The following is a 24,691-nucleotide window of genomic DNA, read 5'->3' as shown; positions in this document are numbered from 1 at the left end:
AGAATAGGGCAGGAATAGTAGGGTACACACAAGGAGCATAGGACAGGCAAAGTATGGCACACACAGGGAACATAGGGAAGGCAGGGTATGGACATACAGGGAGCATAGAGCAGGCAGAGTATGGCAAACACAGGGAGCATAGGGCAGGTAGAGTATGGCACACATGGGGAGCATAAGGAAGGCAGAGTATGGCACACACAGGGAGCATAGGGCAGAAAGAGTATGGCACACACAGGGAGCATAGGGAAGACAGGGTATGACATACAAAAGCATAATAGGGCAGGAATAGTAGGGCACACACAAGGAGCATAGGGTAGGCAGAGTATGGCAGACACAGGGAGCATAGGGCAGGCAGAGTATGGTACACACAGGGAGCATAGGGAGTGCAGAGTATGGCACACACACAGGGAGCATAGGGAAGGCAGAATACATCAGGAGATAGGGAAACCTATCAGGACCACTCTAAAATGAACAGTTCCTATGGTGCTACATAAAGTGATACAATGCTAGCACCCCTCCAATAGTTTTTATGAGGTGTGAACAAGTGACTTTCAATCTTGGTCTCAGGTGTGAACAGCACAGGGCTTTAGGGGTGTGAACAATAGAGGTGTCACAGGTGTGAACAAAGTAGGGGGATTACAGTCTGAATTTGAGGTTTAGGGTGGTAGCAGATGGGGAGATTAGTCGCCCAGCAACAAATCTTCTCTACTTCGGGCGACTAATCTTACGAGGCAACCTCGGAAATCTGAAGCAATTCGTATGCCATCCCACCGGTGATTCATATTCTTGCAGATGGGAAGGCATTTCTGGGAGATTAGTCGCCCGAAGTAGAGAAGATTTGTCGCTGGGCAACTAATCTCCCCATCTGCCACCACCCTTAAACAATGCAGGAGCCACTTAATCTCAGTACTCATATATTCTACCTTTTACATAAGGTAAACTAGCACAATAGGCAGATTTTCATGTGGAGGGGGCCAGCGGGCCACCAGTTGGACAGCACTGTTATATGTAAACATCAGAATACTTGGTCCTTACAGAACAGATAGTGTTATTTAGAAATCCTGATACATTATGATTATTACTGATTGACCACTCTAGGTCTTGGAGAATTGTTTTTAAATAGACTTACCTAATTCTGGGATTGTTGTCTCCACCAGTTTCGTCTTCTCCATGCTTTCATGGATCTCAGGTTCGAGATTTTCCTTCCTCGGGATTTCCATTACCTTAAAAACTTCCATAGGAATCTGGTTAAAAAAGAAACTTATTGTAAGTATGTTATTGCATTATAACAAAATTAAGATAGCCGTGCCCAAAAAGGAGAGTTTACAAAATTATCATATCTTCAAACTAAGGGGAGGGGGAACAAATTACGTAGATTTAGTTATTTCTGGCCAAAATCTGATTGTAATTGGGGTTATGTAGCCCTTATGGTAAAGGACTGGATCAGTGGCCCAATGTGGTCCTCACCCCTGACAGGGATAAAGTTGATAATTGGTCAATTCAGATATCTACTGACATGGCCTGGGGCTGTAGCTAATGATAAACTTTAGGATCAAGGATTTCAGGATGATTATCTATCAGTATTTTTCTTCTCAATAGATTTCAGGACCATTATCTATCATTATTTATATTTCTTCTTAATAACATAGACCTTTTATTGCTTACCTGTATTTCATCTGGCTCTTTTGGTGTCTAATAAAGAGAAAAAAAAAAATATTAGATATTTATTGCAAAAAATAATGTATCTATCAGTAGGGAGACCTAAATCTGTACTGTTTAAAGCCCTCGACCCTAACATCCCTTTACTATAGTTAAAGCTTAAATAGGAAGCCTCGTAATAAAAGGTTGATCTATAGTAGATCTAGTAACCCATAGCAAGGTAACATTTGCTGCTCTCATTGGTTGCCATGGTTTAATAGACCTGGTCCGGTATTGTGCATTATATTCCCTTTAATATTAGTTGGAGTTGAATTCAAAAGAATGAAAAACTATGAACTTTGAACTTTACAATGTAGTGAAAATATTTGCAGCAACTAAGGCATGAATTTAAATACTACCGTATATACTCGAGTATAAGCCGTCCCGAGTATAAGCCGAGGTACCTAATTTTACCTCCAAAAACTAAGAAAGCTTATTGACTCGAGTATAAGCCCAGTATAAGCCTAGGGTGAGAAATACAGCAGCTTCTGGTAAGTTTCAATCAAAAAATTGAGGGTTTCTGCTCCCATTGGAGGAGCCGGCATCTCGTTTTTGGACGCTGACGACCATTCTTGGATGCCGGCGACTATTCTTGGAGACTATTCTTGGATGCCAGCAACTATTCTTGGAGACTATTCTTGGACACCGGCGACTTTTCTTGGACGCCGGCGACTTTTCTTGGACGCCGGCGACTATTCTTAGACGCCGGCGACCGCTTTTGCGCTTGACCCGAGTATAAGCCGAGGTAGAGTTTTTCAGCATATTTTGGGGGATGAAAAACTCGGCTTATACTCAAGTATATACGGTAATATAAAGCCAATAATGGAATCAGCTTCAATGACCACAGTAATTGAGTGTTTCCCAGCAATCAGTGCTGCTTATGGTGCCTTACAGATATATCATAGAGAATAATACTTTTCAGAAGCCTTACTCTTTTCCAGGATGGTATGCAATCGCACACGTAGTCCCACAAACGTTTTGGTTTTGATTTGTTCTTCATGTTTGTGATCACTGCAAAGGCAAAAAAAAGAAAAATAACTTTTAAATCTACTGTGATTTTATAAAAAATTATAAAATATTTGCATTTAATGACCACATGGGTGTTAATGACAACCATGATCTGTAGACTGAAGAGCATGCACTCCGCAGACCAAGGATAATGATAAAGGGCGGCAACCTTTATTTCACATATTAAAAATCTGATGCTTTTCGTGTGTATACACATGTGGTCATAGACCTTTACTTTTAAACCATTACACATTTAAAACATGATACTCATGATCTATATTTCAAATTAGAAATGATTAAATCATGTATGAGTGGCCAGTAAAAGTGTTGGGGTGTTGGGTCTACAGGCAGAATGATGGCATAGACCAAACCACCAAGCATTTGAAATAGAATTGAGGGTACAGATAAATCAACTATTATTCCCTGTACATATAAAGGAAGGTACTTACAAATTGCAAATAATTGATTGAATTAGAAATTTGGGATTTGGAATGTGGGAGTTGGTATCAAGTTTCTGACAGTAGTGATACTTATTGCTCAGCAGCTGAACATCTGGGGGCATATTTATCAAGGGTCGAATTTTGAATTCAAAAAGACCAAATAAAATTAAGTCAAAGTTTTTTTTATGGTCGAATAGGTCAGTTTTTCGATCTCATATGTCTGTATTCGGCCAAATTCGAATCGTTCGAATCTAAGGAATAGCGTATTCGATCAAATTCGACTCAAAGTTTTTCCCAAAAAAAACTTGAATACAAAAAACACCTCAACAATTCTTCCTGACATATAAAGGCAAGTACTTACAAATTTGAGTAGTTCTTTAATGAAATCTGTGAAATTCCTAAAAATGTTGGAATTAAGCTGCTGAAAGTAGCAATGCTTACTGTTTAGCAGCTAAACACCAACTGATCAGGAAAGTGTTATTGTGCATTATTATATCACAATGACATCCCATAATATACAATATAACCGGCATTATGACATCACAATGACATCCCATAATATTCAATATAACGAGCATTATGACATCACAATGACATCCCATAATATACAATATAACTGGCATTATGACATCACAATGACATCCCATAATATACAATACAACCGGCATTATGGCATCACAATGACATCCCATAATATGCAATATAATTGGCATTATGCCATCACAATGATTTAGCATTGTTATAGAGTAACAACAAATCAACTATTATTCCCTATATATAAAGGCAAGTACTTACAAATCACAAAAAATCGTTGAATAAGAATCTGTGATTTATAAAATTCCTAAGAATGTTGGAATTTGGCTGCTGACTGTAGCAATGCTTACTGTTTAGCAGCCAAACACCAACTGATCAGGAATAAGCTGTACAATAAACATCTCCTTGATTATGCATTATGACATCACAATTACATCCCATAATATTCAATATAATTTATGCCATCACATTGATTTAGCATTGTTATAGAGTAACCACAAATCAACTCTTATTCCCTATAAATATAAAGGCAAGTACTTACAAATCTCAAAAATTGTTGAATAAAAATCTGTGATTTATAAAATTCCTAAGAATGTTGGTATTTGGCTGCTGACAGTAGCGATGCTTACTGTTCAGTAGCCAAACACCAACTGATCAGGAACTAGCTGTACAATAAACATCTCGGCATTATGACATCACAATGACATCCCATACTATTCATTATGACATCACAATGACACCCCATACTATTCATTATGACATCACAATGACATCCCATACTGTTCATTATGACATCACAATGACATCCCATACTGTTCATTATGACATCACAATGATATCACAATGACATCCCATAATATTCATTATGACATCACAATGACATCTGTAGAAAAGCATCTGCCAATCAATTTACTATTGTATAAGCTGATAACAAAAATGTGTTTAGTTGAGCCATGTGTGCTGTCTCTGCAGAGCGATACAATTACATACTGGCTCAAAACCCTTCACAGAGAAATGTTGCACATAAGGACACATATATTAATATATACTCACATCAGTTGATGGAAAGGTGGTTTGAATCTGAAAAATAATACACTCATTTACTATTAAAGCAGCTACACAATGTACATGTGTTGTTGCATTTAGTCACACCTTATGGCATGTTCTTTGATTTTTCAAAGTCCATCATTTGACTCCAAATAGGTTCTAGGAGGCCCCCCATAGGCTAAAACAGAAATTCGGCAGGTTTTCGATGGTGAATGGTCAATTTTTAAAGAGACGGTACATGATAAAATTTAATTTAGTAAGCGATCCCACCCACTGCGCCCGTGCGGCGGACCACCGAAGACGCCTTTTTTCGTATTGACTTTGACAGGGAAAATTTTCAAATCGCTGCCGCTCGTACACTATTGAAGCTACACTCCCCAAACTCGGACCGCATATTGTTGGTGCCACCCTGAATAAAAATATGTATTTTGGGGGGGCACCCCAAAGTGGGCGGAGCTACCAACAGCCAATGAAATTTTAGCAATTTTCTAAACGCTACTCCTCCCAGAGTTTTAGGAGTACAATTATGAAACTTTGCACACTTGTTGGGCTCATACCCGAATAGGTTGCTTGTGCTCTGTTAAGCAATCCCACCCTCCGTGGCCCTGTGGCGGCCCCCCAAAGACCCCATTTTTCCCCATAGACTTTCATTGGAAAATGTGAAACTTTTGCCACTCGTACAGCATTAAAGTTACACTCACCAAACTTGGGTCACTTAGTCATGGGGTCAACCTGAAAAGTTCTGTCACATTTTGGGGACTCCAAAAAGTGGGCGGAGCAACAAACAGCCAATCAGATTTTCCCTATTGACTTCAATGAGAAAATGTCAAACACTGTCATTCCCACAGTGTTAAAGCCAGAGACCCAAAACTTGGCACCATGGGTCACTGGGGTTAAAATTTTGAAAAGTGGGCGGAGTCTACCACAGCCAATCAAATATTAGCCATTTGTTTCAATGGGAAAAGTTAAAACTGTCGCCGCTCATAGATTGTTAATGGGAGGGTCCTCAAACTTGGCACAGTTGGTCACAGGGGGACTGGGATTCAAATTCAAAAACAGCCAATCAGGTTTTTTGATTAATTTTAATGGTACAATTTGATCTGCTTCAATTTTCACAGTTTTAAACCAGATTCTACCAACTTTGTGTACTCTTTATGCACCAGGGGCGACCAACACCTCTTGCGTTTCAAAGCCAACATCTTGTGGTTTCTTCAGAAACGACACCATCTAGTTTGTATCTGTTATTGGAATTACCCCCTTTGCTCTGTTAATTGATTGTTCCACTGTACAGTAGTGATGAGTGAATTTGTCCTGCTTCTCTTAGACAAAAAATTAGCAAAACTGCAAAAAAATTAAAGAAACAGCAAAAATTAGGGAAGTGTATTGAAGTCAATGGGTGTCAGGATTTTTTTAAACACTACAAATTTTCCACATGCACCAAATTTTCCTCACTACAAATGGATTAAAGTCAATATGATATGTTCTTCTCCAGGCACAAGTTATGACAACACCGCACCTAAACAAACACCTCAAGAATTGGTTTGTACAATAAAATTCTTTTTGAAATTTGGAGCCACCAACACTGGTTTGACACAAAGCTGTTTTCAACTCTTGGAATTCCTTCTTTGGCTCTGCACCCCACTTAACCATTGTGGGCCCTTTCCTTTTTTTCAGGTCTGTTGGTCCATGCTAGCAAAATTTGGAATAAACCTCCTATAATAGCCCAGAATACCAAGACAGGGGCAGTTTGCTTCTATCAGGCCTAGTGCACATTTCTTGGGGAGTTGACTTTTCCAATCCCTACTAAAAATCAAATCCAAATAAGCCGAAATGTAGTTCTGGTGAGGACTAAGAATGTAGTCTGTCATCCTTTGGAATGTTACTGGGTCCCTTGGAGCGTAAATGTTATTTGCACATAATAAAAGAGCAAGAAGCTTTGAGGTTCTGACAAGGTTTCTGCTATTATTACCTTTTGAATACTCTCCTGAGAATGATTCAGGGGTTAAACCATGGCTGAGAGAGCTTCCCTGTCCTTCCAGGGCTTTATTTGGTTTAAGTCATAGATTTGCTCTTTCTTCCTTTTATCTGGCTGATAAATGTATAGTTCACCTCACTTTTTCCTTTACTTTATACAGACCTTGTGTCTTAGCCAGGAACTTCCACTCCACCATTGGGACAAGAACCAATACACTGTCCCCAGGGTTGAAAGTTTTATGTGTTCCCTAACTATGGGCCTGACTGCAGCAATCCTGTCTTAAATAAGTGTAATATGATCTACTACACTTTTGTCTGGGGTTATCACTTGTTCCCAGGTCTTATTTGCCTCATCAAGAAGACCCTTGGGGTGACAACCATAAAGGAACTCAAGTTAGGGCAAAGGGCAAAAAAGCCAGTTGATGACTGGGGCACCTCTTTAATTGCAAACATAAGGTATGATAGTGGACATCCTATGATTAAGTGCCTATTGGCATGAAACGCATAAGGCTATGTTTTTATCTACTTTGTTGCCTAAATAAAGTTCTCAGTTCTTTTACAAGCCTGTTTGTGGGATCTGTAAGTGCCTGCCGCTTTTTTTGGATACCTCCACCTTGAGCTGTAGGTCTGAGGAATGAGCACCCAGGCCCCACGTATTACTAGTGAGATACTAAATGTTCTAGGTTTTTACATTGGGATTTTTTCCTATAAATATATGATAGGAGACAGTCCCAGTCCATCCATCCTTATCTATAACCTTTTTAACATGATTTTTAAAGTTTTTTTAAAGCGCTCTACCAACCCATCAGTCTGGGAGGTGAAACAGAACTTTTAATTGCTTAATTTTCAACAGCTTCAACAAGCTTTATAACTCGACATATTAAGATGTCTCTCTGCTGCATGTTAAGCCCCTTCTGGCTGCTTGTCATTTTCATCAAGTTTATTTATAACAAGCTCCATTGCTCATTAAGACTCCCACATTCTATACTGCTTGTTATTCCTACTTTGCACTAATGGAATGCTGTTTACAACAGTGTTGCTTGTTTAACGCATGTCTTTGTCATCTTTCTTTAATTTGTGTGTCAGTCGTTCTCTTGTGTACCCTAAATACAATGTAAACCTGTTTAAAAGAGCTTATTTAAAAATGTCCCTGTTTGCACTTCTGCATTTAACATATACTGTAATTCTTTATGCATTTGCTAAATGTTTATGTAACAACACTTACTGTATCACCATGCCAAAAACCTCTACAAAACTAGATGCAGCAAAACGCCACATATGAAGTGCAATACCCTAGGGTCGGTAGTGGTTTTGCCTATTGTTATCATTGAGATACAAGGCCCAGCCCAATACTTTCTATACTTTCCACCTTCTATTGACCCAGCACTATGACCAGGTCTTTAGTACATTCTTTCACTCCTACAAATCTGAATGGTGTGTTCACTAGAGGACGCCACATGAGAGGATCTTTTCTCATTATTTCCACTTTGAGGTGGGCAATATTGTGCTGATCACAAGGATGAGGTTACAGGCCATCGAAGTAAGGACTGCATCAACAAGTTAATGCAGTCATCACTCCAGATGGATTTTTAAACCTGTCTGATTGGTATCTGGCCAATATTTGGCCATATATCAGTCAGGCAGTCCCATTGAGGTGCCCCATACATGCAAAGATTGTAGGAGCCAAGTCAGTAGCAAAAATCTGTTCGAGTATGGTCAACTTAAGTGAATAACCATACCCCATTTGGTACAAGAATCTTTGGCTCTATGAACATTTGAATGCATGTAACTGCTCAATACTGATTACTGGCAGCACCAAATTGGTTAGATTAGCTCGTTAAGCCTTGAACTTCATAGGCAGATGTGACCAATCATGAGAAAAGGTATTTAAGGTGGCTAATTGCAAGTTGTGCTTCTGTTTGACTCTCCACTGAAGAGTGAAAGCATGGGATCCTCAAAGCAACCCTCAAAAGATCTGGAAACAAAAACTGTTCAGTATAATGGTTTAGGGGAAGGCTACAAAAAGCTTCTCAGAGGTTTAAACTGTCCATTTCAACTGTAAGGAATGGAATCAGGAAATGGAAGGCCACAGGCACAGTTGCTGTAAAACCCAGGTCTGGCAGGCCAAGAAAAATACAGGAGCGGCATATGCGGAGGATTGTGAGAATGGTTACAGACAACCCAAAGACCTGCAAGAACATCCTTCTGCAGATGGTGTATCTGTATTGGAACATTGTTCTACAATTCAGCACAATTTGCACAAAAAACATCTGTATGGCAGGATGATGAGAAAGAAGCGCTCTCTGCATTCACCCCACAAACAGTTAATTGTATGCAAAAGCTCATTTAGACAAGCCACGTTCATTTTGGAACAAAGTGCTTTGGACTGATGAGACAAAAATTGAGTTATTTGGCCATAACAAAAAGCACTTTGCATGGTGGAAGAAGAACATCGCATTCCAAGAAAAACTCCTGCTACCTACTGTCACATTTGTTGGAGGTTCCATCATGCTGTGGGGCTGTGTGGCAAGTTCATGGACTGAGGCCCTTGTTAAAATTTAGGGTCAGATGAATTCAACCCAATATCAACAAATTCTAATAATGTTCAAGCATCAGTCACAAAGTTGAAGTTACACAGGGGTTGGATATTCCAACAAGACAATGACCCTAAACACACTTGGAAATCTACAAAGACATTTATGCAGAGGGAGAAGTACAATATTCTGGAATGGCCGTCACAGTCCCCCGACTTGAATATCATGGAAAATCTATGGGATGATTTGAAGCAGACTGTCCATGCTCGGCAGCCATCAAATTTTACTGAACTGGAGAGATTTTGTATGGATGAATGGTAAAAAATACCACCATCCAGACACTCATCAAAGGCTATAGGAGGTTGATGATAAAGAATATGATAATAACAATTTGAGAACAACCTATTCCTTGACGGGTGAATGGCCAGTATACAGAGTGCAATAATATAAGTCTAATATCAATTACTTAAGTTCCCACTCACTTTGATGCTTAGAAGCCAAAGACCTAAATCAGAATAGGTGAAGGGAAGGTGGATAGTGGTCTTTCAGGTAAATGATACAATTACAGGTTAACCAGAGATTACAGCCCTGCCGACAGATGTCAGGGGCCTGAATTTGTCAGTTGGGCCATTGTACAGAAGTGATTGCTTAAGAAACTGATGTCGACATAAGTCTTTATTGAACAGACATAAGACCACACGGTTGGAGCTGGTTGAAACCAGAAAGCCAAGGTATGTTGCAATATATTCTGTGAAACTGTAATGCTCAGCAAATCTTCTTGCCTTACAATCTATAAGGAGGGTATATTCGTGTACACCCACTACTGTTTTACCATCTATGACATCAAAAGTGATATATAAACTTATGTCAAGTGGGAGTATCTTTGGTAAGTCCTGGGGTTTCACCTACGTGTCATGTTGTGGTGTCACTTCGACAGCTTACCCAGGCAAAACTGTTATATTGTCTTGTTGGGCTAAATAAATAAATTACCTCACTTATTACTAAAGGATTTCCCAAATTTATGCACCTGTCTAATTTTGTTATGATGCATATTGCATATTTTCTGTTAATCCAATACACTTTATGTCACTGCTAAAATACTACTGTTTCAATAACTTGTACATATTGCAACTCATTTTGGGGAGAACCCCTTAAACTTGTATTGGAATATGATATATAGCGAAGCAAGATCCTATGTTGCAAGTTATTCTGAATTGAGAAAGCCAGTTGGATGACTGGTGAAAAGTCTTCAAGAAAAACACAGCAAGTCCAGTTGATTTGACTTTTTTCTATAGAAATACTATGACCTGGATGAAAGAGAACTTTCACAAACATGCTTTGTTCATTTTTATAAAGAATATATATTGGCTATGGAATACAAAGTAAATGTAAAGTGCAATTGACAAGCATGATAGAGACCTCTAGTGACCAAAAAAGAGGTAACACATTGCCTATTGCCTACGATTAAGTGCTAGGTAAGCATTAAATGTGTTAGGCTCCATGTACTGTTTTGCCTGACCCCTACCCGCTACTATGAGCAATTCCCCCACAAATGGTGTTGCAGATGCAGGCGACAGAGAGACAGTGAGTATAAATGGATAAGCAGGCTGCAGGAACTTACTAGCTGCTTTCAAAGTAAAACTCCCAAACTTGGCTGCCCTTTTATTAGACACCAGTGGGATCACCTGACTATAGTTGGGAAGGGTGGGAGCTACAACATGGAGCTGGTCACTGCTCCTGTATAAACTATAACGAACAAGGGAAAGTTGTGCTCACCACTATTTTTTTAGCTCATGCATAGCCACTCCCAGCAGTAGGATTCTACTATATTAGCCAAGCCTTTAGGGTTCTGAGTCTATAGCACTAAGGGAATTTCCAGCACAATATATACGATCATATCATCCTCTTGACATTAATTCTGGCTATTTCTCTATTCCTGTTTCTTTTCCTTGTGCCCACCAGCAACATAAGTGTGCCTAAGGTAAAGAGACAGAGCCCTAGGGCCTACAATATATTTTTTCAAAAGGCAACTAATATCATTAAAGGAGAACTAAAGCTTAACTTAAGAAGTAGCTAGAAATGTTGTACATAATGTTTTGTGTTTCTGTACCAGCCCAAGGCAACCACAGCCCTTTAGCAGTAAAGATCTGTGTCTCCAAAGATGCCCCAGTAGCTCCCCATCTTCTTTTCTGCTGATTCACTGCACATGCTCTGTGCTGCTGTCACTTACTGAGCTTAGGGACCCACTCACAATATACAGTACATAGAATAGAAATGTCACAATATAAGGCTGATTAGTAATTAATACACATAATTACTACATGACAGCACAGAAACCAGTGCAATTAGCATCAGAATTTAATAATCAGTAAACCTGTAGCATCAGCTTATATTACAGCCAGGGAAGCTCATTTTCTGCTGGATAATTAGTGACGAGCCCTAAGCTTAGCTTCTCAACAGCCAATCAGAGCCCACTGAGCATGTCAGTGTCACAGACACTTTCCAAGATGGTGACCCCCTGTGACAAGTTTGAAGTCTTGGATCATTGCTGCTATTGACAAGCTGAAACTTTTGGCTGGTGCAGTATATAAAATATGGCATTTTTATCATATCGATTTTTAAGGGTTAGTTCTCCTTGAAGTGAATCTGCCCCTAGGGGTGAGCATCTGATGTAACTATAGTCTTGAAGGAGCTGCTCAAGCCATAATGTTGTTGCCTAATTTTCTCCTATTGTTGGGTCAGAGACCACCTTGCCTACCAGAAAGCAGCTTTAAACTAAGGTTATTGCTCATTATAATCTCTGTTAGTTATCTTTCTATTTAGGCTTTTGCAATTTAACTTCTAGTTTGAAATTCAATCTCCTTTTTAATCTCACCATGTTAGTGACTTGCACACAATGGTTTTCTGCATTGATGAGCATCATCCAAAGCATCTTATAACATCTCTAACACCTCATCCAAAGATTCTATTGAAATAGCTTTATTACATTTTTGCATCTCTTGGACAAGGTGGAGAGAAGGATTTTAGGATCAATGAAGTCCAGATTAAAAAGATAGAGATCTAGAGATCTTTAAAGCACTTCATTTTCTTAAATCACACACAGCTGGTGTCAGCTATTTATTTTTAGACAGAACATCACTCCCTTTAGCAAAATACATATATAAATACCCATCACAATGTTTTATTAAATATCCAGTTCAATTATTTCATTATAGTACATAAATCCTATAAATTACAGCATTCTGCTTTTTTTTTTAGAATAGAATAAGAATATAGTGTCTTTCTGACTGAGGATGCTTTGGTAATTGGAGAACTTGAAATAGGATTAAGATGGATTACAGTCAGTGAATAGGGTACACGGGTGCAATTTCATGGCTCTGGGGCCCCAGTAATACAGGAAACTGCCCCCAAACCTGGTCCATCCAATCAGAGGTGTCAACCAACACATGCAAACATCACCCACAAACCCCCATATATAAAGCAACCTCCCACTCTCCCTCTTCCTGGGTCTCCATTCATGGTTTCTGCTTCCATTGTAGTTATCCACTGAGAATCTAAAAGCTGAATCCCCCATCATTTTTTATTACTGATTTACTGATTTTATCAATAATACCAGAGACTATAAAATACAATTAATAAATTCTTTATTGAAAATTTTAGATATAACAGAAAAAACAGTCCTTCGTAGATTACTGGCCAGGGTCCACTATTCTGCTAGCTAGAGCAGCCAAATCTCAAGAAATTGAACAATTCTTCTTGATATAATCCCCTTTGAGAAGAATACAATTTAAAACTTTATGTATAAGACTGCTCCTCCAGCAATTGCTGACAGCCAGATCCAGACTATTAAGAGCCTGCTGCATAGGGTGAGCTCCTCCCACCCTCCTCCCACCCTCCCTGCTGCCAGCTCTATCACTGCATTGGAGCTTTTCTTCCACTGGCTTAAGGGTAGAACTACATGGGTGATTTTCGGTGCACGTCCATCCATTCCAAAGCGACGCGAGGAAGTGCAGGCATCACGTTGGATGCGCCGAATCTAATGTAAGTAATACAAATGTTGCACATACAGCTTGTACGTGTGAAAATTGCCCATATAGTTCTACCCAAACTCTTCTTCTTTCCATCATTTCGGTTGAGAGACGCCAAAGTTGATCTTTCTTGGTTCATACATAACACAGGATTTGGTGTTGAAAATCCTTGCACTATTTTACCAGTATACTGAGGTATTCATTTTAAGGCTGCAAACAAAAGAACAAGAAGTATTAATTAACTTAAATGAAACATACCAGAAATGACATCTAGTGTCCATAGTGTTATGATGCAAAAGGCTGCAATATACTGTATTTATTTATTAAGATTATTATAATATAGCACTAATACATATACTGTGCTCGTCTAAACTTGATACTTTCTTTCTCAATAGAGAAATGAAATTATGAGACTCAAAGGAACTGTAGCTAGTGGCTTTACTTTGCTTTAATAGAGCCCAATCTTCAGGACCTTCCTGGGAGAAGGGTAACATGCAGTAACATGTACTAAATTGCATTGTAACCTGACCCAGCCTTCTCCTGGCAAGTTTTTATTTTATATATATATATATATATATATATATATATATATATATATATATATATATATATATATATATATATATATATATATATATATTCTCCAAAATGAATGCACAAAAACATCAATGCCTAAGTGCAGGTTAAAAAATGTCATACAATATCAATAATCACAAACCGCAATCCAAGGACTTCAAATAAACACAAAAAACGTTTATTTCAAAGTTTCAGCTCCTCTACTCGAGCCGTCTTCCTGAAGACGGCTCAAGTAGTGGAGCTGAAACGTTGAAATAAACTTTTTTTTGTGTTTATTTGAAGTCCTTGGAGTGCGGTTTGTGATTATTGATATTATATATATATATATATATATCTCATTTCACAGCTCAAGGGAACATATTAAACATATTATCCCTTTGTATATCACTATGATTATACATTCCCATTATCAGTACCTTAATAAAAATGTACCTGTTTCTGTATAAGCTCATATGCTCCGATGTCCTCCTCTTGCTTCCTTGGACATTGATTGTTGATGTTTTCACTCCAGAAATATAAAAATTACGCAAGCGGCATTAGTGGAAATGTACTTGCGCTCCTTAGTGAAGTGACGTTCCTATAGCGCATTTGCGCCTGGCGAAGTTGTGCGAGGTTTGGAGAAGCAGTTGCTGGCGACAATTCGCCCTTTGAATCTACCTGTTTTGGGCAGGCATATTCTTTTATGCAGCAAAGTTAGATATTTGTCTCTGGTGGATAGGGAACCCTCCTCCCACCCTCCCTATCACTGCATTGGGCTCTGAAGCTTTTCATCCATTGGCTGATTATTTCTTCTCCTTATTGGTTGGTGACTCCTTATTGGTTGGTTTATTCTACTTAGTTAATACATTAGATTTGGTGTTTAAAATCCTGCACTTGTAGGTTTTTATGAATACTGAGGTATTCATTTTAATGCTGCAAACAAAGAACAACAAGTATTAACTTAAATGAAACGTTCCGAGTATAGGTAGTGGCTTAACTTTGCTTCTATAGAGCCCAATCTTTAGGGCCATCCTAGGAGAAGGGTAACATGCAGTAACATGTACTAAATTGCATTGTAACCTGACCCAGCCTTCTCCTGGCAAGATTTTATTTTATATTTATATATATAGCCCATTTCACAGCTCAAGGGAACACATTATCCCTTTGTATATCCCTATGATTATACATTCCCATTATCAGTACCTTAATAAAAATGTACCTGTTTCTGTAAAAGCTCATATGCTCCGATGTCGCAGTTAGGGTCATTCCTTCGGTCAATAACAACCTTTATGGTGTCTTCTAAAAGACTTTCAAATATCACATTAGCTACTGGTGCTTGTGAAGTTGTATCTGGTCTGAAATTGATCTCAATCAGCCATGGATTAAAGTTCTCTCCGAACATGAAATCTGCGCCATAAATGTCAAAGCTGTTCTTTCTGTGCTTTACTATATCCTGACAAACTTGCAAGGTGTAATATATGGCTTTCTTCATGCCTGGCACCATCACCTCTTCATAGGCATGTTCTGCCCCAATCATACGTAGGTATTCCTTCAATTGTACATTAGACCATAAATTGTCTTCAGGAAGGTCAGGGTGACGGGTTGGGCAGTTTGTAAGGTACTGCTGTATGGATCTGTTACACAGGTGAATGGAGCTGAAACAACAAAGACAGAAATATTGTCAGATTTTATGCTTGTTAAATCATTTAACTTTGTATAATATAACTTTGCTGTCCAGTGAGCTTTCTAAATGTCGGAAGACATTCCATAAACAACTTACCGGTCTAGATTATCCAAGTCGAAAGGCTGTGATGAGAATCGACAGCAAGTTTCCTTATAGAACCAGACAGTCAGGGGGTTCCAGTCTGTTACCAGGAAAAACTGGCGCAGATCAAACTTTGTGCCATAAATGAGAAATGGCCTCTCAATGTACTTTTGTACCACCCACTGCTTTGCAATCATACGTTTTTGACGGCTTTGTAGAAATTTGTAGATCTCATCTATGCGATTCATACAACGTATAGCTGTGAAAAAAAATACATGTATAGTCAGAGTCGGTCATTCTAGTCAGTTCCAAAGTCATTTATAACATGTCTTTCTATTATACAAGAAATAACAGCAGCAAAAAAGTAGCAGCCATTAGACAACTGCAGAAATATAGAGATTCCATGTCCATGACAGCAAATATGAACTATATTTATTATCATTTTGTATGGCTGCACAAAAAGCAGTACAGTCTACTTAGGCATCAGCAAATTCAAATTTTGAGCTATTATTTGTGTACTTTGACTAGGAAATAGTCCAAAATTAATTCTAATTTGAAAAAATTTGAAAATTCGAACATCGAAATTTATCACGTAGGGGCAGATTTATCGAAGGTTGAAGTTAAATATTGAATGCAAAAAATTTAAATTTCTAACAATTTTTTGTGTACTTCGACGAGGGAATAGTTCAAATTTGATTTAAATTTAAAAAAAATGTGAAAATTTGCAGTCTCTTTAAAAATACAACTTCAACCATTCGCCATCTAAAGCCTGCAAATTGCTGTTTTAGCTTATTGGGGACCTCCTAGAATCTATTTGGTGGACTTTGAAAAATCAAAGGTTTTTTAGATTCATATTTGATCGAATGCGCTATTACTTCGATTTGGCCAATTCGAATTTGGTGGAATACGGACCTATTCGATCGAAAAGCTGACCTATTCGGCCAAAGAAAAACTTTGACTTAATTTCCGTTGAATTTAAATTTCAAAGTTGTTCAAATTCGACCCTTGATAAATATGCCCCTTAAAAACACAGTCATTATGTTTTCTTACATCTTCCTCTGGAGAGAAATGCTGGTTTCAGGATCCAGATATTCTTTCCTGCATCTATATCCAGCTGTGGGAGTATTGCCTCAATTTGATCTAAAACATGGCGGCATTGCTCAGCATACTTGGCAGGAATGTCGATCTCGGCGCCGTCACTAAAACAATACAGTGAGGATTCATTATGACTTAATCACTGTCACCTTATTACATCACAGTTTTGCTCTATAGTATGAACGAATGAACTTATTATCTAGAACTAATCAACGGTAGGTTCCGTATAATTCGTCTCAGTCTGGAAATTCTAAAAACACTAAAGCAAGATCATGGGGCTCATATGTTAAATTAAGGGCAATGGTCTGAAAGCAAAAAACAGACAGTCAGCGGGAAAGGTGGATTGATGCCGACTGGCTTATGTGTCATTCAGATGACTAAGGTAGGACAGAGTTATTGGCACAATTTATTTGCAGGTCAACATTAGGTACTGACCTCCCATGTACCTGACAGCACTGCACTCTGCACTTTGCACCAGACAAAGAAGCCGGTACAATATTGCTCAAAAGGGTACAATAATGTGATTACATCACTTGTCCTTATGGCCAATAAGATTTATTAGAAATAAAAAAAATAAACAGAAATATATTTTCCGGATTGATGAACCCAGTCATTGTTTTCTGTTTATTATATTAATAAAAAAAAACCTTCCAAACTTATCTACTGTACATTTCCATCACTTGTCCTTATGGCCAATAAGATTTATTAAAAATTAATATAAATAAACAGAAATATATTTTCCAGATTGATGAGCCCAGTTTTCTCTTTATTATATTAATAAAAAAAAACCTTCTTCCAAACTTATCTACTGTACATTTCCATGGCTTTGTTCTGACACAACTTACTGTATGATACTATAGTAGCCCTCTACAAATGTTGTCCAATCAGGAGACACCTCTTCAATTTCTTTCTCCACACGCTTGTTTGTTGAGGTGCCCAGACACATTTTGCAGACCTTTAGGGTTGTTACAATTAAATCCTCTGAAAAAGGTATAGTGTTGCTTTTCCTTGTAGTTTCTAAAAAATAGACATAACAGAAGTAGAGATGGTTAGAGAACAAGTGGAAGCAAGTTATACTATTGTTTTCTGAATCTATTATCAGCCCATGTATGGCCAGCTCAGCACAGTAGTGATGTGTGGGGCCGGCCCAGGTCAGGTCCAAACACGCACTCTTCTTCGCGGCTGGTGGGTGGGTGTGGTTTATGCTCTCCTCCTGCTCTCCCACCCACCACCGTCAAATGCCGGCTTCCGACGTCCGGGTTCTTCTTTTTTAGATGCTGCGCCAGCTTGCCCCACCCCTTTTGTGACATCATCGATGGGGCAGCGCAGGTCTATAAAAGCAACCCAGAAGTGGGATGCAGGGGGCGTGGCCCAAGGTAGGGAAATCCGGACCCGCACATCACTACAGCACAGGCATTGGGCAGAACTTCTTACTTACCTTCTGCTTGCACAGGCGTACTGATTCGTCGTGCAATCCATTTGAGGATACTATGGGCTGCAGTTATCATGAAATCATCTAAATAAAGACAAAGAAACACAGAATGTCATCTCTTATTTATAACGTCTCATAATTCACCAATTCAGCTACTGTATGGGGCAGATTTATGAAGGGTCAAATTTCAAACTAATGGGAACTCCCATAACCTCGAAATTTGAATAAAAAAAAACAACCAAAAGTTATTTTAAAAAACGTAGGTTTTTTTTCCGGGTGAATGGGGCATTTTCGTTTGATTTGGAATTATACAGCACATTCGATCCAATTTGATTCAAAGTTTTTCCAAAAAACCCTTTGATTTTTCAAAGTCCACCAATTGACTCCAAACAGCAATTCGGCAGGTTTTAGTTGGTGAATGGTCGAAGTCAAATTTTTAAATAGACAGTACATGATAAATTTTGATATTCAAAATTTCCAATTTTTTTAAAATTCAAATTGAATTTGGACTATTCCAAAAAATAAGCTCGAAATTCTAATTTTTTAATTAAAATTTTCAACTTGACCTTTGATATTTCTGCCCCTATGTCTTGCTATATAATGAGATATACAACGTTATGGAGTTATTGCTTTAGAGAGCATGGCCGGACATATTAAATTAGTAATCACAATAGGAACCAAATTCCTTTGGGAAAATGCTCCTGAAATTATCAGTGGAACTCTCAATAATGTTAGTAATGGGGAGATGATCGCAGGGACCCTGGAGAAGTGAACCAGCTTATGGCTCCTATATTCTGACATTGGCTAATTCCTGCTGATTTTAGTCTTGTTGACTACGCAGGCATTAACATTTTTTCCCCAATTTTTGAGAAGGTTATGCCAAAATCAATATTCATTTATAAATGATGAATATGATATCATTAGAAAATAAAATAGAAATGAAAATAATAAAATGAAGTCCAGGTCCATAGGTAATGTGAATATATATTCCAAATATTGAGTGCAGTTCTATGGGCTCTTACCTGAAAATAACTTTGCCTCCTTTGGTTCTGACATGTCATAGCAGCGTGGGAAGAATGTGTCCGCATTCACACCGTTAATCATCTGTAGTTTCTTTAAATGCTCATTTAGTCCATTCTAGAACATAGAAAAGCACATTTAGTGGCATATTTTCCATAGAGGGTACCCAACATGGGACACAGGACACAGGTCGTGGGTGGGAAGTCCGACAAGGGTAGTCATTTGTAGAATAGTGAACCCAAACCAGCCCGACCCGCAAGTCCCATGGGCTTCAGGGCGGCCCTCAAATCACTAGACCTTATGTCCTGTACGTATGGGCTCCATCCCGTGCCCTGAATTCCATACTATAATATATAACCTACATCAAGATGTTATGGGTGTATCTCTGTTGTCAAATATAGGCAGTAATAACAACCAATTACAATACCCGGAATCACCATAAGAATCCATATAAGAGAATGTGCTGGTTTGTATTGCTAATAATGATATGAAAGTTGCAGTGATCCTGAGCAGCTGTACAAGTTGACTCACCTTGGTTGTAAAGCAGTCTGTATTGTCATATGAATTCATCAGCTGATCGTCATGAACAGCAAAGTAGGGAATCTCGTCACTTGTCCAGATAAATGTTGCCTTTACATTATAAGAAAGCTTCAACTGAAAAATAGAAACATAAATGCACAAAGTGATGTATAGAATGTATATGCAGCAAAATGTAGTGACAAATATTAAACTTTTCTTTAGTCTTAGGAATTAATTTTAATCTCAAAGGGATACAAGTATATACAGTAATGTCTAGTTGTGGCTGCTCTATACTATATATTGTAAGCATTTATTACTTTGTCTGGCCCCTCAACACTAGTGACACCAGGCAAACAGGGTCAGAGGTCTAGAGAGACTTAAAGGAAAGCCCTGGAGCTACAAGCGCAGGGGCTACATGACAAGGGATCCGAATGACCAGCAGCTAAATGATACTGGTCTACGTCAGAGATGTGCAGAATCACATGTAGTTGTGTTTAGGTGAGAAGGAATGAGTTAAAGCAGGAGATGGCCAGGCCCAGGGGCAGAGTAAGAGATGGATGTGATGTCAGGGGAAGAAGCAGTTCACTTCCTTATCTTCTGAGCAGGTAGAAACCTTCCTCCCCCATTTTGCAAAATGTGAGAAATATCACGATTTTTCTACGTTATGTTCTTATATTATCTATTAATAACTGAATATGGAGATTTTCATGAAAGCGCTGTTATATTGTGGTTTCTGTATCTTTACACATTATAATTGTGAGAGTCTGTATTGTATTTATTTATGTTAAATTAATGTGAATCGCATTGATCCAGGGAATGTTTCTGATCGCCATTGGGGTCAGGAAAGAATTTATTCCCTCTTCAGGCATAATTGACACTGGCTTCAGGCTGGGTTTTTTTTTGCCTCCCTCTGGATCAAAACAGTGCACATATGATATAATATTTTAAGTTTTATTTGTCACAGCAGCGGTAGGACTTGCCAGAGTACTGCCCAGGTAAGTTTAAAAGAGGGAGAAAGGAGGTTCTCTCCTGTGACTGCACTGTGGATTGATTGATACAGACACTACTACTGCTTGTGCTAGGGGGCAGCCTGCTTGGATTTCCTATCATAGACACACTGCAGATGCAGGTCCGGCAGCAGGGCTGCTGATCTTCTCTCATGTTAGTGGCACAGCCAACATGAGATCTCTTGTTAAATTCTGGCTTTAGAATATTGCCTTGAGTTAAGCTGACAAGGTCCTATTCATTTGATAAAATGTGAATAAATGCTGTGGCCATTTTACACCCATCTCTGTCTCTTGGTTTCATTAAGTTATATAATAATGGGGTCCAGTAGGATAGCTCAAGGCAAAGGGTCAAATTGAGGAGTCCCCTTGTCATGGCTTTGGACATAAATTTAAAGGGGACCTGTCACCCAGACATAAACAGCTGTATAATAAAAGTCATTTTCAAATTAAACATGAAATCAAGACTATTTTTTATCAAAGCATTCATAGCTGTTATAAACTAATTTAAAAATCTTAGCTGTCAATCAAATATTGCCTGCCCCTCCTCTAAACCTTAGGCATAGAGGTGAGGCAAGTAATTACTTTCAATTTTGATTCAGCATTGCTTTTCCCACATTCTCCCACTCTCTTCACCGTTGAATTGTGTAACCAGGGCATGGGGATGGATATCAGGACCCCCATTCTGGTGCACGAACAAGGTTTTGAGATTATACAAGGCTAGGGTTGCATTCTTTTACTGGCCAGTGGTGGGGGTGGGAACAAAAGAGGTGGGCTGTGCCACAAAAGGGGGCAGAGCCCATTGCGCGATGGGCAGAAGACTGAGAAAATGTCAGTTTCCAGTGGAATGCCAAGGACTTTTACAAATTTACCGGCAACTAAATTTCCTGTAAATTTGTTTGGCAGGTGTTTTACCGGCTAGGTTATACAGTGTTATACAGTGTTAACATGATATAAAAGGATTTGGAATATATTTTCCGGGTGACGGGTCCCCTTTAACGCGATTGTTGATGAAATTGGTTTCAGATTCCCCAACACAAATTTATAGTCCTACAGTTTAGAAATGACTGAGCGTTACAATATTATTCACCAATGGGTTGACAATTTAAAATAAAACATTTATAGTTTGCGGTTCTTTTTGTCTTGTATTTACTAAAGTTCATATTTACCCCCGTTTTGCTGATTTTTTCTAGATTATGGAATGTACTGTCCCTTGGTCCGGAATCTGATAATGGAAAAGAAATAGATCAGTATTAATAGAGCGGCTAAACAGAATTCATCACATTTTCTAACGACACTTCTGACAATGTATTCTCTATGTGTTAGGGAATATTATACAGTCTCTGTATAATATAAGTTTCAATTTTATGATTACTCGGCAAGATCAGCTTCTTTAAATGTATGTTTACTAGGCATTGTACATTGCAACTCGGCAGAATAATAAACTTCATAGAGACACCGAATACTTGGTTCTTCAATAGAGACTGATATTTACTGTGAGAGATCACATCAGGTGAGATGTACTTGAGAGGTGAGAACCTATCATATGTAACCGTGACTAATGATACAGTTGGATGCAACTTTCATACCACTGGTACCTACTCCATAGGGGCATTTCAGCTCTGGCTGCCACCCCTGTCCAGGAGGTGCCAGTGGTACTTACTGTAATCAGCTTTTACTTTACAAATAACTTGACAGTGTCAGAGTAGGGTGAGGCATAGCTAGTACTGTGCAAGTTTCTCAACTTGTCTTCTGACTGGAAAACCTTTGCTACAGGGAAGTTGCACCAAACTGAACCTCATTTACTTGATTAACTATATCACTACAGAAGCAATATTATTTGAAATCCTGAAATGTCTAGTTTTCATTCACAGCTGCTTCTTTCACAAACTTACCATAATTATAGGCTATTTTCTCTATCCATCCTCTTTTTAACAGGCTTTTCTTGATGACAGGCTCTTCATCCTCCAGCCAGAAAATTTTGTTTTCCTGGCAGATTTAAAAGACAAACACATAAATTCATACATTTTATATAAACAGATATGAAAATCCCCAACTCTTATATAAATTTATTATTTTAGATTATCTGTTGGGGGTCATGTAGTCTACCAGAATACAACTTTAAAAATTCATCTTCGACTATTCACCATCTAAAACCTGCCAAATTGCTGTTTTAGCCTATGGGGGACCTCCTAGAACCTATTTGGTGGACTTTGAATAATCAAAGTTTTTTTGGAAAAAGCTTAGATTCGAAGTTGATCGAATGATTTGTACAATTTGAATTCGGTCAAATTCAATTGAATATGGACTATTCACCAGCAAAAAAAACTTAAATTTGACCCTTGATAAATCTGCCCCTTAGCCTTTGTTAAACTGCAACTCCCAATAGGCTGGGATCTGAAACAACCAATTGAGCATTTGATGAAGTGAATCTCCCTGGGCCTCAGGCAACAGTCTGTCCATGAACAGTTTTTGGCCAATTGGTTTGTAAAAATAGCCATGCATATAATAGCCATGCAATAATGCATATTTATTGCATATTTTAAGACCCTTCAATTTAACAGCATGGGGAACATTATGTGGGTTATTTATCAAAGTTGGAATTTATCTCAACATGTTCTGCCAAAAACTCTGATTATATCCGCATGGGTTTTTTTCCGCTTATTTATTATTACATTTTCCCGAAAATGTGGTTTGTGGGAAAAAAAAAAATTAAGACTTTTCCGGATTTTCCACCTGAAAACTCAGATTTTGAATGCTTTTTTCCTGAAAAATTGGAACTCTTCGGGGTATTGCATGAAACACAGCCCACATCAAAAGATCATTGGGACTTCTCCAATTGACTTATATACAACCTCAAATGAATATGGAGCAGGCACCCAAATAAAGACAATCTTCCATCAAATAGTTGAAGTAAAGTTAAGAGATTTATGTGTCCTCTGCCTTACGCGTTTTGTGTTATAAACACTTAATCATAGCCTATGTAAGCAATAAATCTCTTTACATTACTTCAACTATTTGATGGAGGATTGTCTTTATTTGAATGCCTGCTCCATATTCATTTGAGGTTGTCCACTCCCAATGCTGAGAGCTCAGGGCGGAGCACCTGGGCCACTTCCCCTATGTAGTGAGTAATAATTCCACTTTATGGAGATGCTTTTTGAAATCTTATTACATTACATACATCCTCAACAGGTCTGAAATCCATCCTCGAGGTATAAAAAATTTCCGAAAAAATCATTTCCAATTTTATACTAAAAAATCATGAATTTTTGGGGATTTTTGCATTCAGAGTTTTCTAAATAACCCCCTATATCTTATATATAAATCCCTGGTGCAAATACTGTAGATCACTCACCCGAATTGCCTTTTCCAACTGGGCTTTAAAATATGTCTTTTGCTCTGCACGTTCCACTGCTTGGATGCTCTTGAGTCTTTTCTCAGAATCAATATCTTCTATGGGAAAAAAACCAAAATGAATTCAGTGGTTAAAAACATTGCATGTAAAAATTCTAGTGATAATTCCTAACAGTGTATCTGGAGTGTGCTACGTAATATTATACAGTTCCATCATCCACATATAAATAATTTTTACTTGATTATTATTGAAGGCTATTGGGAGTTATAGTATCACAACAAACAGGTTGGGCATCTTGTGTGTAAACTACAGAATACTAGGACTAGAAACTGACTTTTAATAATGAATACAATATGTTTATGACATTGTGAGTTATGTACAGCTGGAAGCAACCTTCATGTCATCGGTACCTTTTCTTAAAGAGTTTTTTTATACAGACTTACCTAAATCAAGGGAAACTTTCTCTTCCAGTTCCCTTGTTTCCAGGCTTTCCTCAATAACAGGAGCAGAATTTTCAGAGCTCGGTATATTTGTTTCCTGTGGGTTTTAGAGAAAATAAGTTCATTAATCTGTATAAAATAGGGCAGAGACACACGCTGATATTTCGCCCAGTGACAAATCGCTTCTTCTTCAGGCAACTAATCTCCCCAAACCCAAAAGTGATATAAATCTAGTTCTTA

The 24,691-nt window shown here is 38.3% G+C and overlaps 1 protein-coding gene and 1 long non-coding RNA gene across 2 annotated transcripts; both read right to left on the bottom strand.

The window, feature by feature from the left end:
- Positions 1 to 14,984: 14,984 nt before the first annotated feature.
- Positions 14,985 to 18,186, bottom strand: LOC121400940 (tubulin monoglycylase TTLL3-like). Its single transcript, XM_041585133.1, has 5 exons — positions 18,117 to 18,186; positions 17,524 to 17,695; positions 16,634 to 16,818; positions 15,599 to 15,842; positions 14,985 to 15,473 (listed from the first exon to the last, which is right to left on the bottom strand). Exons 1-5 carry the CDS (start codon positions 18,184 to 18,186, stop codon positions 15,023 to 15,025), a joined length of 1,122 nt encoding a protein of 373 aa, XP_041441067.1. The 3' UTR covers positions 14,985 to 15,022.
- A 946-nt stretch (positions 18,187 to 19,132) lies between these two features.
- Positions 19,133 to 24,610, bottom strand: LOC121401470. Its single transcript, XR_005966269.1, has 6 exons — positions 24,455 to 24,610; positions 24,012 to 24,109; positions 22,549 to 22,642; positions 21,823 to 21,878; positions 19,662 to 19,784; positions 19,133 to 19,247 (listed from the first exon to the last, which is right to left on the bottom strand). It is a non-coding gene; the product is annotated as an uncharacterized LOC121401470 (long non-coding RNA).
- Between the last annotated feature and the right edge of the window lie 81 nt (positions 24,611 to 24,691).

This window comes from Xenopus laevis, chromosome 1L (genome assembly GCF_017654675.1).
Source record: "Xenopus laevis strain J_2021 chromosome 1L, Xenopus_laevis_v10.1, whole genome shotgun sequence".
Taxonomy (NCBI): Eukaryota; Metazoa; Chordata; class Amphibia; order Anura; family Pipidae; genus Xenopus; species Xenopus laevis.
Note: the sequence above shows the minus strand (reverse complement) of the source record. Positions and strands in the feature narration are given on the sequence as shown.